Source organism: Electrophorus electricus, chromosome 10, assembly GCF_013358815.1.
Source record: "Electrophorus electricus isolate fEleEle1 chromosome 10, fEleEle1.pri, whole genome shotgun sequence".
NCBI classification, from domain to species: Eukaryota; Metazoa; Chordata; class Actinopteri; order Gymnotiformes; family Gymnotidae; genus Electrophorus; species Electrophorus electricus.
In genome coordinates this window covers 24,004,556-24,018,174 of record NC_049544.1, presented here as the reverse complement: position 1 = coordinate 24,018,174, position 13,619 = coordinate 24,004,556, and the positions used below count along the sequence as shown (strand labels likewise).

General features: G+C 43.3%; 2 protein-coding genes across 3 annotated transcripts in view; both read left to right on the top strand.

The window, feature by feature from the left end:
• Positions 1–4,472, top strand: part of myo3a (myosin IIIA) — a 57,012-nt gene extending 52,540 nt beyond the window's left edge. The window contains exons 32-35 of the mRNA XM_035530880.1: positions 1,333–1,424; positions 1,542–1,582; positions 3,054–3,245; positions 3,503–4,472. Coding sequence (XP_035386773.1) covers positions 1,333–1,424; positions 1,542–1,582; positions 3,054–3,245; positions 3,503–3,617 — 440 coding nt within the window. The 3' untranslated portion in view covers positions 3,618–4,472. The remainder of the gene's footprint in view (positions 1–1,332; positions 1,425–1,541; positions 1,583–3,053; positions 3,246–3,502) is intronic.
• An 807-nt stretch (positions 4,473–5,279) lies between these two features.
• gad2 (glutamate decarboxylase 2) overlaps positions 5,280–13,619 on the top strand; it is an 18,072-nt gene continuing 9,732 nt past the window's right edge. The window contains exons 1-11 of one of the 2 annotated variants that reach the window (XM_035531045.1): positions 5,280–5,330; positions 5,624–5,958; positions 6,318–6,380; positions 6,568–6,690; positions 7,220–7,453; positions 8,026–8,116; positions 8,927–9,039; positions 10,471–10,586; positions 11,159–11,238; positions 11,366–11,420; positions 12,126–12,242. In XM_035531045.1, the coding sequence (XP_035386938.1) occupies positions 5,886–5,958; positions 6,318–6,380; positions 6,568–6,690; positions 7,220–7,453; positions 8,026–8,116; positions 8,927–9,039; positions 10,471–10,586; positions 11,159–11,238; positions 11,366–11,420; positions 12,126–12,242 (1,065 nt within the window). In that variant the 5' untranslated portion in view covers positions 5,280–5,330; positions 5,624–5,885. The other variant, XM_035531043.1, reaches the window with a different exon arrangement.

Sequence of the window (13,619 nt, the reverse complement as noted above, 5' to 3'; positions counted from 1 at the left end):
GCTGGTACAGAATTAAATTTCCCAAGCTGCTAGCAGGATGCATGGAAGTTTCTAATGTCAGTCTGACCTTCCTGATTGTCTGTTATGATGTGTAATGTATTGAATTGTAATGGACTGGAAGTTGCATACAGTATAATTCCTCAACTGAAATAATTAAAAAAAAAAAGAAAATTAGGTGTTAATTTATCATAGTTATGAGATGTCCTGTGAAAAGGTCTAGCTGAATATTAATAAAAATAAACAATGATAATCAGGTTTTATTACTGTTGTTTTCCCTGAGAAATGCAAAGTGCCCTTTTGAATAGCAATCACATTTCTCTTTATACAAAAGGTCATTAAATGCTAATCACGTTTCATGATAAAGTGCTTGGGCAATTATGGCAAGCGTTAATATAAGAACCTTAAATTGGCTTTATTCCTCCGAGCAGCAGAGAATTATTGGTGACCTTTTGAGGGGAATGTCCAATAAATATGACAAACTTTCTCTTCTCATGTCCTAATGCCTGGCGGACATTGACTCTCTTGCGTCAGGGTAGACAGGACACACAGTAAAGCCGTGATGTTGCGCTAGCAGACTGACATCAGATCAAAGAACACATTAGTACCTTCTCTTCATGATGTCAGTAACCTAAAGGTAGGGTTTGATATAGAAATAATTAAAAAGACCTTACACACACACACACACACACACACACACACACACACACACATAGTGATGATACACTCAATAAATAACACACTCAAAAACAGACACACTCACACACTCACAAAGCTTTATGAAGAGTTGACCAGAACTTAGTGCGTGGTGGTAACAGATTCCACGGTCTGATAAAGCTCTGGATGAAACTGGGAATGAAAAGGTTAAGCGATATCACTGGGCTAAGCGGTCCTGACAGGGTGTCTGGATGAGGGCGTCAGGTTCAGGGATTTGCTCAGATGCTCCAGTGCAAATATTTGCCTCATTTTTCAGTCACGTTTGAGCACTGACCCCCAACAGATAAGGCTATGGGATGTGAAATAACAGGGTTCCCCAGCAGGGGCCATGAGGCAACAGGGTTCCTCAGCAGGGGCCGTGAGGCAACAGGGTTCCCCAGCAGGGGCTGTGAGGTAATAGGGTTTCTCAGCAGGGGCTGTGAGACCACAGGGTTTTCTAGCTGTGACCCACTCGCTCTCCTGTCTGGTTTAAGGATATTTAGGCACAGCACACTATTTGCCTAAAAAGGTTTTGGGAAACTAGTCCCCAGTTCAGGTTAGTGTCTTACCCAAAGACAAAAATTACAGCATTACCATGGTATTTTTGGCCTGATGTGTTTTGTCCCCTGTCCTCCACAGCTGATACAAAACAACCACGGACACCTCGCCGATCCCAGAAGCCAAAGACGCTGAACACACCGGAGGACTCAACCTACTACAACATCATCCATGTGGGCTCACACTTTCAGTCAATAATGCAACGCTGCCAGCACTAATTTCTTCCGCGCTTCCCTTGTGTGTTTGCCCTGCAGTAAATCGGCGGTCTGCCTCTCTTTTTATTTTCACAGCGGTCCGTAAAAGACGGCAAGAAGAGACTACGGAAACAGAGGTAATGGAACTGGCGTCATGTCACAGAGATGTCGCTCACTCCACGTACTAGGGGCTTGGAATATCAGAAAGACGAAGCTTGACACAGTGGGAGAGGGAGTTCGGTATCAGTGGCCTGGAACACTTATTAGAACTGCTTGGAAACAAAAAATATGTGGTATAACACAAAAAAGTCTCCACAGATGTAAAGTTTAGTTAATGGTCCAATATACATAGCTTTGTAGTTTATTCACAATCTGGAACAAGGGCTGCTTTAAGTGTATCTAGAATTTACTGAGTGTGAAAATGACTCTGTAGTAATAGTCCGTCATTTTTAGAGGAGTTTTTATTGGGGTTATTTTGTCTTGACTGTAGTGTTTGCTTTTTACCGTCGTGGTTCCACCATGCGGTTAAACTGTGGACGTCAAATCATCTTTTGTACTCTTGAGGAAAACCAAGTTTTTCTGCTGTAATCTGACAAATTGTTTACAGTACGCATTGTGTATACATGATATAGTTTCAAATTATTCAAATGTCACGAAGTTAGATAACAAAAGCTTATTTTTGTGGCTGATGTCCTTGTTCAGTCTCATTTGAATATTGGGTTGGGGTGAACCAGGTCATCGGGAGCAGGAAAGAAAAACAGGAAACAGAAAAACACACACACACACACACACACGCACACACATGCACACACACACACACACACATACACATACACATACACTCACACACACACATACACACATTCACACACACACTCATACAGCAAAACATATTAGGTGCAATCATTTTGAGGTGTATAATAATGGGGACGGACAGCAGCCATTTACATGCATCATTAAAAATGAGAAGGTCAGCAAAAGTTCTACCAGCTCTGCGCCTGTCAGAACCACAGTGGCAAGGGGAGAGAAAGACAGACAGGTGAGAGAGAGAGACAGAGAGACAGACAGGGAGAGAGTGTTTGTAGTGGTAGTAGTGAGGGAGAAGGGGGATAACGAGCATGTCCACCCCTGCGCTGGACACTATGACCGTGTCTGAGTGATATACGGTTGATTTAGAGCTGGATAAAAAGGCAGGCGCACTGGGGCATGTCAGCCATATATTTGATCCTTTTCCATTACATAACTAATAACGGCCCGACACCAAGAGAAAGCCACAGAAGGGGAATCCCTACTAGACCCCATAGCTGGGTGTCCAAGCTACTCTCAGGAGCTTCAAGCATGAGCTGGGCCTGTTAGCAGTGAGACCTGCTCCCACGCGACGAGCTCCGACCTGGCGCTCCATCGTCTCCATTGTCTGCGGCCAGGTTATTAGCGTGCCATGGACAGCAGTCGCACTGCTTAAGGCTGAGACAAACAGCTCTGTATGAGACTCGCAGGCTCGCTAATGCTAAAGCTAGTGCTGCAAGTGGGATTTCAAACAGCTGCTGTTTAGCACAGCTGTGGTGGCATCATAACGACTCCTGCATGTTTTCTGGCTTCACTCACCAGTCCAAAGAAGCTCCTGGACATGGATGATGACTACTACCAGGCTCTGAGCAGCAGCGATTCCGCAAGCTGCCTGCCAGGCAAGACACGGGCGTCTGCTGAGCTGGGGGTCCCTGGAGACAGGAGGCGGTCCACAGAGAGAACCCTGTCTGACGTCCCAAGGACAGACAACCCCAAGCCCTTGAAAGAAAACAGGTGAGCAAGCTAAAATTCCCATGTATATGAGCAAGGCACACACATGCATGCATACACTCCCCCCCATACACACACAAACACATAGACTTGCATGCATTCCATCTGACCTGCCCAAATGTTTCTATATTGCGTGAAATGCTCGGAAACAGTGATGTATGAGGCGGAGCAGGTGATGCCCCATGCTTTTCCTTCCTACCCCCGCACGTCTCTGGTCCTGCCCGCCCAGCTGAGTGCAATCTGTTCTGCTCTGTCCGCAGACACTCTTTTCCCAGAATACCCTCTACAGAGAGCCAAAGCGAGGACAACCCGTACGACTACAGGAAGCTGCTGAGAAAGACCTCGCAGCGAGGACGGCTGATCAAGCAACACTAGACTCGCTGACCTCTCGCTGCACACCGCACTGGCCGAGGCTGGCCTGATGCGCTGCCTGATACAAGCAGCATGGACATTGTCTTGTCATTACGCACCTTTTTTTAAGGTTATTAAAAGCTTCAAATGTTAAATCGTAAAAGCATGTCTGTATAACTATGTGGATTTTTATCAGATTCGCAATCCCTCTTGGCAGTGGGTGCTTCTGTCTCACGGGGCGTGAGGCGCCAGACTGTAGATATCGAAGCCCTTTCAGAGTTACCAGCACCGAAAGAGTGGACACTACATGGTTAGAATCGTCAAAACTTTGCTACATTTTATCTACCTACCAAACTCCAGTTTAGCTTGAAACAAGTCTGGATACAGCAGAAGTGCAAATCTCCCAAATCTGCTACTCCCAAATCTTCACAAACCCCTAAAGGTCCTCTAAATGAGACCAGCCATCTGGATGGCTGTGTGACCCCTCAGCCAGCAACACAGCCACTAAGAGTGTATTCTCATGTCTGATGGGTACTGCACATTCAGCGTCCTCTCGTACACTAAACAGTTTTGGTTTTCATCCCCTGTTATTCTCTTAAAGGGCAGTTAACAAGTGTTCTTTACTTTGAATAATTTTCAAATAACATGTTTACATACAGGCACAGAAATAATGCAAATTTCAATATGACTAAATATATTCAGTGCTATTACTGGATAAATTATTACAAAAAAGAAATATTATTGTATATATATTCCAGTGTATAACCGTCGAAGAGATATTGTTATATATTGTTCCGACTATATCCTCTCCGGTTTTTTTCAGAATTATGTCACTTGTAATTTTCATCAGTTTTTGGTGTGTGTATATTGTTTCTGTTTTTTTTTGTTTTGTTTTGTTTTTGTTTTTTTGTTTGTTTGTGGGTTTTTTGTAGAAGAACGCTGCGATTCTGCCATAATGTCTCTTCATTCCTGAACGAAGGATTAGACTTCTTACTGTTTTATTTCAATTATATGAAGAATTCTTATGAATGTTTTAGCGACTGCTCTCTCTCTCTCTCTCTCTCTCTCTCTCTCTCTCTCTCTCTCTCTCTCTCTCTCTCTCTCTCTCTCCCTCTCTCTCTCTCTCTGTGTGTGTTTTGCTTTTTAAAAAACATAAATTACTGAGAAACGTCAGTCGCCACTGCGTGTCTTTAAATTCTATCCATATGTATATAAGGAAAACAAATCATTTCGTTTAGGAATTAAAATGGAATTAAAATAGAGTTTCAATGCAAACGCGCGCCCGTGCGGATGTTTCTTTTTACGTTTAAAATATCCTCCCGTGCCAAATAGTTCACCTGTAATATTTTTTTTTTGCTGAACATATTCTAGATATATTTGTTTTTATTGTTTAAATGTAGGCCTTCGTTTCAACAGAGTTGCTGTAGGAGAACTACACAATCGGCCATGTCTGCAGACCCGTGAGCAACGAACTGACCACCGGTCTAAGATCGTTCCGATGAGTGCACGGTGCCACGCGTCCCCACCGTCTACGGGGCCCCTTGTTCGGTGGAGTGGATTTGCTTAAGAAATTAAAAAACTCAAAATGTTCGACACATCTAGCTTGGTCTTTCTCAGAGACAAGTTGTGCGCCAAGGCGACAGGAGGGGCCAGCAGCGCTGTGGTCAGGACGCGCGACGTAAAATGGTTCGTCATGAAGTGAATCACGTCGGAATGTCTGTGGTGACGTGAAACTGGGTGAGCACTACGGAACGCGAACCCTTTATTGCTGTTAATAGCGTCGTAACCGCGCGTTCAGCATCTCATGATGGATTACCAAATAGCCAGATTTTTTTTTTTTAAAAGCCATGCATACAAAAATGATTTTTAGCAACTTAATAGGTACCGTTTCAGATCTGCGCCTAAGTTACATGCACAAGAATATTATTTCATTCTGAATGCCTCTTTTTTTCGTTCCGTTATCTGCGCGCTCGGAAACCATGAGCTCAGAAGCCGTCGTCGTCCTTTCTAAATCCTCTTGTTTGCTTTAGGCTCGTTGGAGCCTTCATGTATGAGTCAGGGGAAGACTCCGCTGGAGAAAAAAAGGTGTAACGACTCTGCAGACTTTACGCGGCTGTTTGTCGATGCGCCAAGCGTGTGTTTGCGCCCCCAGCACCCAGCGCGGACCGGACAGGAGCGAATCAGCACCACGTCTGTGAACAGCTCCCTTTCCCCACTGGCGCGGGTTTCCGTCCGGATGGGCACTGTTCGTCTCCGTGGCTCGTACACGCAAACCTCTGGCGATTATTTGTAATGGCATCACACGGGTTTTGGTCTCTGGGCGCCGAAAATGCCGCTGACAGCACCAGCCAAATCCCAAGCACGCGTAAGTAATACTGTTCAATTTGGAGAGAACGTATGACGGTGAGGGCTAGTTTTAAAAAGACGTGGGAATTAAATTTATTCTTAAATCTGAACCGTGTTATAGTCAAGCGTTGTATTAACAATGATACTACTGAGACAAAGAAATAGGTCATGTAATGTGTGCTCTGCGCTTAGCCCGAGGTTCAGCCTGTGTAAAGCTTGGCAATGCCGCTGTTTTTCTTTTAATATTGTATGTTACTTAAAGCGTGTACACTTAAACGCAGACCTTTATTGTCACTATCACGTGTGATCTGTGTGACAGTTCAAACCAAAGTTTTGTGATTGTGCTGTTTTCGTTTCATTTCGACAAAAACACCACAGCCAGGGCTTGGTGCCAAGCCGCGGCCCAAAAATTCACCGGTGGCATCGGATCGAAATTATGTGGTAGGATCATTAAAAAGCCATTCTTAATGAATGAATTAATTAGATATGTTTATTTGATTTTTCTGCTGATAAAATTGCTTAAAGTTATTTTTATAAGGCCTATAGAAAAATGCCCTTAAAACTGAATAATAATAATAATTGGTATTTTGTGAGAAAGTCCCTTAACCAAAGCAAACTCTGTGGTAAGCGCTCCTGAACGTTGGCGAGACTGAGAAGCCCAGAGACCCGTCCTCCAAACACGGTAGCTCCGAGGCTGAGGCGTGCGGCTGTTCCAAAGCGACCGTGAGCTTCTCCGATCTCTATTCAACAGGTATAAATCCACTTCATTTCTTTCATGTAAAGGATATTCGTTTTTTCACACTGTTATTCAGACTTGGTTTCTAATTAAGCTTGTGAACAAATTCATAGTCCAAATTTTCCTTATGTCAGAATAAGTCCAGGGATGTCTTTAAACATTTTTGCGTGCTGTTCCGAGCTGTATTTTATTCAATGCTTTATTATTGTTGGATTTGGAAAGCTTTGATTTTTTTCTGACGAATTGTACACGAGTCATTTTTTTTTTTTTTAAAGCCTACATAATTGAACACACAGCCTTATCACTGCGTATAATTATTAGGCTGTGTAATCATAAATTAATTAATTTTCATGTAACATATGGCTATGCTTATGTTGCATGTAATCATTGCATTTATTATTGAATGAAAATAGGCTTTTATGGAGAATTTTACCTAAAATGTGTAAGAAGCACGTGACCTTCATTTTTCAAGGTTAAACAGAAAATTCGTCTTTACTATTTCTTCGACCGCGACGAATTAATGACATCGTCTGTTATTTCTTAGATCTTTTGCCGGCGTTGGACGGAGACATGAAGACGATGAATTTTCTACAAGAAGTTGTGGATATTTTACTGGCCTACATTGTGGAATCTTTCGACAGGTCGACGAAAGTGATTGATTTTCACTATCCAAATGAACTGCTTCAGAGAATCAACTGGGAACTGTCGGATGAGCCCGAAACACTGGATGACATTTTGATCAGCTGCCGCGCTACTCTAAAATACGCCATCAAAACAGGTAGGCTAAGAACCGTGTGCGTATTTCCTCTGGCACTGAACCTCGGCTGGTGGTGGTCAAAAAAGACTTCTCATATGGCCATCTGTGGTTAGTGTTGATGCAGGACACGCAGGCTGCTTTGCACAGTTGTGAGACGAGAACTGTGAGTCAATAATGTCAGTAGTGTGATTTTAATAGCGTTGTTCTTGACTGTTAGTTGGCCAGTGCTGTTGAAGAAGTGTGCGTCTGCGTGTCCGAAAGTCGCTTCTGAACTCAGCGTTATCCAGCAACGCTAAAAAAAATGGGGTCTTGATATATAATAGACACATTACTTTGCAGATTGTTTATATCGACAGGTTTACTACGTTTTCGTTAATAAAATAATTGTTTCAGTATTTTAAGAAAAGCAGAATACATATCTACATTCTCCTGCTTCCAACACCATGGCCTGTACAACCGAGCCAGAAACCAAAATCATTGAGATTATAGTTCACAGCCAGAGAAACCTGGCATCATAACACAGATTAAGAATTTCCAGTGAAGATTAATCCATTTGATTTTTTTCCCCTTTTTTCTATTTTTGTGGTTTATAGCTCACCCCAGATACTTCAATCAACTCTCTACCGGGTTAGACATGGTCGGCCTGGCCGCAGACTGGCTAACGTCGACGGCCAATACTAACATGTGAGTGAGGCTTTTCTCGAGCGCTAAAATACGAAAAACGTACGGCGACCATTTCCGTTCCCCGTGCTCCGCGCGCATTGCTTCCCCGAGGACGCGCTCTCGGATAGCAGGCTTTATTTCTCAGTGCCAAACTGACAGACGTTAACGTCCGTTCACCATCCCTTATCGCAACCATTCAGGGTGAGGAAATTAGGAAGCAATTCAAATTAGAACGCAGTAAAAAAAAAAATCAGAATGCAACTCAAATGTACTTTGATTTAAATTAATCAAAATAATAATCATTTGAGATCTTATAATTTGACACATTTTTTTTCACGAAGGAAAAAATATTTTATTTTTGCGAATATATAAATAATATTTATAACCTTGGTGGAATAATGTAACTTTTAGTGTAAGCAATATTTGGTATAATCCTGAGAAGTGAGTAGCATCATAAAATTGGTACAAAATGTTAGAAAATTGGTAAATAAAAATCCACACAATTTGTATAGTATGTTAGTTATTCATATGAAACTAGATCAATTTCCTGTTTAAAATGATTATTCTCAGCATATATGAGGCTTGTGTGCATATTTACGCTCTACTGAAAGGACACGGAATCCGCTCTCCTTCCACAAACCATCATTCTTCATCTCTTTTCTATCCACAAGTGCACTCTGGTCTCATGGACTGCGCCTGCTGCAGCGCCGTTAAACGTCCTCCCAGGAGAGCGGGCGAAAAGCTGCTCAGTCTCTGCCGTCGTTTTCCCGTCTCCTTCCCTCTGTATCTGGGCTTGTGCGTGACTGGGTCATGTGATCTCCTGATGCGCAGGTTCACCTACGAGGTGGCGCCCGTGTTCGTGCTTCTGGAATACGTCACGCTGAAGAAGATGAGAGCCATCATTGGTTGGGAGGATGGCCGAGGAGACGGCATATTCTCACCAGGTAGACGGCAGACAGGCTGTCGAGCTTAAACGAACGAACGTCCTCACGCTGTTAACAGTGAGCTGTACTGTTAGTCCTTAAAACACACGGGCTATTATTCTCACATATGTCAGTTATTCCCTTGACGTTTACTTCAAATTGAGATAAGGATCGCATTAATTTGGAGGTGGGTACTGGGGTGGCAGTCATTTTCAGACACAAAAGCTCATAGCATCAGTCCACCTCAGTCTGGCTAAGCAGGACACTAATTTAATGCAAATAATGTTTCACAGTCTGGATCTCTAATAACCGCACAGCTGTTGGCAAGGGGGTAGTACCACATTTTGTGCCCCGGCCATGGGTAATTCGTGCCCCATGAAGGGGTAGTTTGGGCCCTGGGAAGGGGCAGTTTGCTCAGGGCTCTAACCCCCTCCCCATCTCTGCCAGGGCCCCGTCCCCCTAATCAAGAAAATAAAGAAATATATATATATATATATATATATATATATATATATATATATATATATATATATATATATATATATATATATATATATATATATATAATGTGAATGTATTTACAATGTGAGTCTGGTTGGTATGAACACATTTTGCCTGTGGATGATGCTGTTACTAGCTAGTTGCTGGGGTAACTTACTTTGGAAGCAGCAACATTGATTCTTACAATAACTATTAAAAAAATGGTTTTCTGTGCTGAAAGAAAATTCTTGTGCTTTATCAGCTTGTTGGTTTTATTTTTTATTTTTATTTTATTTTTTTTTTTACAAATGGCCAAAAGTGAAATGACTAATTAGCTTATGTTACTACAGCATACAACATTTCTGAAAAAAAAGAAATAATCTGCCCTCTTTTTGGTTTCTCTCTCTCTCTCTCTCTCTCTCTCTCTCTCTCTCTCTCTCTCTCTCTCTCTCTCTCTCTCTCTATCTCCCACTCTCTCTCTCTCTATCTCTCTCTCTCACTCTCTATCTCTTTCTCCTTCTCTTCACTCTTTTTTTCAAATCCTAATTTTGGGTTCATTTTAATCACGTCTGAATTGCTAACTTGCTAACAACATAGAAATTACAGGAGAGAAATTGCTACCTGCTTTTGATGCAGGGATGTGGCAGTGTGGGCAGATAAACAGGACGCATGGAAGAAAAAGCCTGTTGTCATTTATCTCTGTAATAACAGAGTTAGAAAAACAAAAAAAACCCCAAATCATTCATTTTTGAGGCTTTTAGAGGGCCCCATCACTCGGTGACCGACACCCTGACTATAGGACAGCAGTAATGTGTGTGAGGGACCCTTAAAATGAGTCAGACACACAACACCAATAAATGCACATCGACTGGCATGAGAAACAAAGGCTCAAAAGACTGAGAAAGATCAGATGTGCAATAGCATATGAGTAAAAAAAGAATCTATGCATTCATGCCTTGCGTTTCCCTCTAGGTGGCGCCATTTCCAACATGTATGCCATGCTGCTGGCTCGTTACAAAATGTTTCCTGAAGTGAAAGAGAAGGGGATGTCATCGGTCCCCAAGCTGGCAGCCTTCACTTCTGAACACGTACGGCCATTCTCACCTCACCTCTGGCTCCTTCATATCTCACCTCACCTCTGACCCCTTTGTGTCTTTTAAGGTCATTCAACACTGACTGTCCCTTAAGCAATCAGGCACCGCTTTTGGTTTACTCTGAGACTGAGACACAGAACTAGCAGGTCGCAGATGTAGCTAATGATTTGTTTGTAGAGGCTCGTGGGGGCTTTTTTGTGCTAAATGTCTCTGTTCTTGTCTGTTTCTGCTTCTTTCCATAGCAGCTGTAACGGAGCATGACTCCAGTTTGTGTAAAGCCCTCTCTAAACATTCAGCGTCTCCTATGCTTGTGTGACAGTGCTTTTATTTGTTAGTAACGCAGTGAAATTCTGTGTTTCACATTGTTGCAGTCAAAACCAGGCCTGACAGTCAGTGTGGTTGCATACGTATCCACTGAGTCTTACCCTGAATCCACTGGCCTCAAAGCCATTTAACGTGTTTCGTTAAGACAGAAGGTTTCGATAGAGACTTGAATGCTCCAGGACCAATGAAAGTGATGCTGATGATAAAAACGGTAAACGTTAGTGATTTTCTCTGTATTTCAGAGCCATTTCTCAATCAAGAAAGGCGCCGCAGCTCTTGGTGTAGGGACAGAGAGCGTCATCTGCATCAAAGCGGACGAGAGGTGGGTCTGGATCACCCAGAGTGCTCTTTTATGTGCACGGCTGGGGAACCAAACCCCACGCTTGCACATGTCCTGATGACAATCACATATGACTCCAACGGTAAACTCCTACACTCATGTCTGGCAGGGGAAAGATGATACCTTCAGACCTGGAGAGGAGGATAGTGGAAGCCAAGCAGAAGGTAACATGCTCTGCTGCCCCACACCAAGCCTGCGCTGTGAGAGTCATCGGCACATCTAGGGTGCAAAAAGATTTGACTGATGGGACATGATTATCAGTCATTGGCCTCGGTGTCAACATTCAAAATGGCATTTTTAAATTTTTATTCTCTAACCCACAGCCTTTCTGTCTCTCTCTTTCTCTCCATCTCCCTCTCTCTCTCTCTCTCTCTCTCTCCCTCTCTCTCTCTCTCTCTCTCTCTCTCTCTCTCTCTCTCTCTCTCTCTCTGTCTCTCTCTCTCTCTCTCTCTCTCTCTCTCTTTCTCTCTCTCTCTCTGTCTCTCTCTCTCTCTCTCTCTCTTTCTCTCCATCTCCCTCTCTCTCTCTCTCTCTCTCATTCTCTCTCTCTCTCTCTCTCTCTCCCTCTCTCTCTCTCTCTCTCTCTCTCTCTCCCTCTCTCTCTCTCTCTCTCTCTCTCTCTCTCTCTCTCTCTCTCTCCCTCTCTCTCTCTCTCTCTCTCTCTCATTCTCTCTCTCTCTCTCTCTCTCCATCTCCCTCTCTCTCTCTCTCTCTCTCTCTCTTTCTCTCCATCTCCCTCTCTCTCTCTCTATCTCTCTCTCTCTCTCTCTCTTTCTCTCCATCTCCCTCTCTCTCTCTCTCTCTCTCTCTCTCTCTCTCTCTCTCTCTCTCTCCCTCTCTCTCTCTCTCTCTCTCTCTCTCTCTCTCAGGGTTTTGTGCCATTCTTTGTCAGTGCCACTGCAGGAACGACAGTGTATGGAGCTTTTGACCCTCTGATCGCTATCTCTGACATCTGTAAAAAGTACAACATTTGGATGCACGTAGACGTGAGTAGATGTTGTTTTTGCTGAGATCACACTGTGACCTCTTCCAGAAACTCAAGGACATATTTTCCAGACTGTTTCACTGCCGTCAGCTCAGTTTGGTCGAGCGCTACACAGGGACTCATTCTGCATGAAGGCATGTTTTGAACTGGTGCTTATGAGGATGGCACTCGTAGCTTGACAGAAAAAAGGTTTCACTTCTTGTTCCTGTTCCTGTTCACTTTCTGTTTCACAGCACCATGGCTGTCTTTTCTAAACTAGATCCACAGGAGAAGTTGGTTTGGTGAAATAGAAGGAACAGAAACCAGTAAGGAAACCATACCAAGGGTTGAGCCTCAAGATTAGAAGTTAAGTTACATGATAAAACCAGAACTAAAAAGGTAACAGAGAAATCAACAAAAATACTGAATACTTTTTTTGATAGGTGTAGCAGAAGAGAAAGGTGACAATGTGAAGGTGGTTTCTCCCAGACAGCTTCCCTGGTATATATTTCAGACAGATTGCCTGGGAAATCCAACAACCTCTCACCAGTTTTTTTGCTTGCATCCTTTTTGGATGCAATGTGGAGGTGCAGAAGCAACCAAAGCAAACAGGAAAATAATATTTGAAGGTCAGATAAATGTTCAGGATCTTTGGTATGACTGAAGGCCTTTTTGTGTGGAAGTGCTATAAAAAAAGCCTCTTGTTTATAAATGTTTGTTAATTGAGTTCAAGGTCTGTGATTCCGGGAGTGGGAATGAAACATGGTGGTGACTATAAATGACGCCCCTCAGAGACACGCTTCCGTTAAACAGCTACCCATTACCAGCTATTACTCTCGCTGAGTGTGCATGTGTGTGGGAGTCTATGTATGTGCGTGCGCATGTGTTCTATACTCTGGGGGTCCATAAGATTAATAGTAATAGCTTATTCCCACATTCCTCTGGTGACATGCTGCCTCATACCTGGAGGAATACTTTAGCAGTCGTCAGCGGGGGGACAGCCATAGCACGTCTGTACGTCAGAGTCTGATTAACGACCGACATGTGGATTCACCTCACCGCGCTCGTCTGATCTGACGCCTGTGATGGGTCTGATGTCCAGCTGACGTTACAGTACATGGAGAGCCTGAGAGCAGTGCTCCAGGCAACAGCATGCGCTAGCAGGATCTGCGTTTAGTCCGCAGGCGGGCAGCGGAACGTTGTCTGGTATCAGCTGTGCCACACTGTGGCAACGGGGGAGGAGATTTGTTTTCAGATGAGATTATTTTCAAGACTAAAGTACAAAATTTACTTTATTTACTTTGATTTATAAACCCATTACTTCCTCGGTCCAGTTCACTCTTAAAGAAGCTTCCTCTAATTCCGGAAGGAATTCACAACCTTCTGTATCGCATTTCCT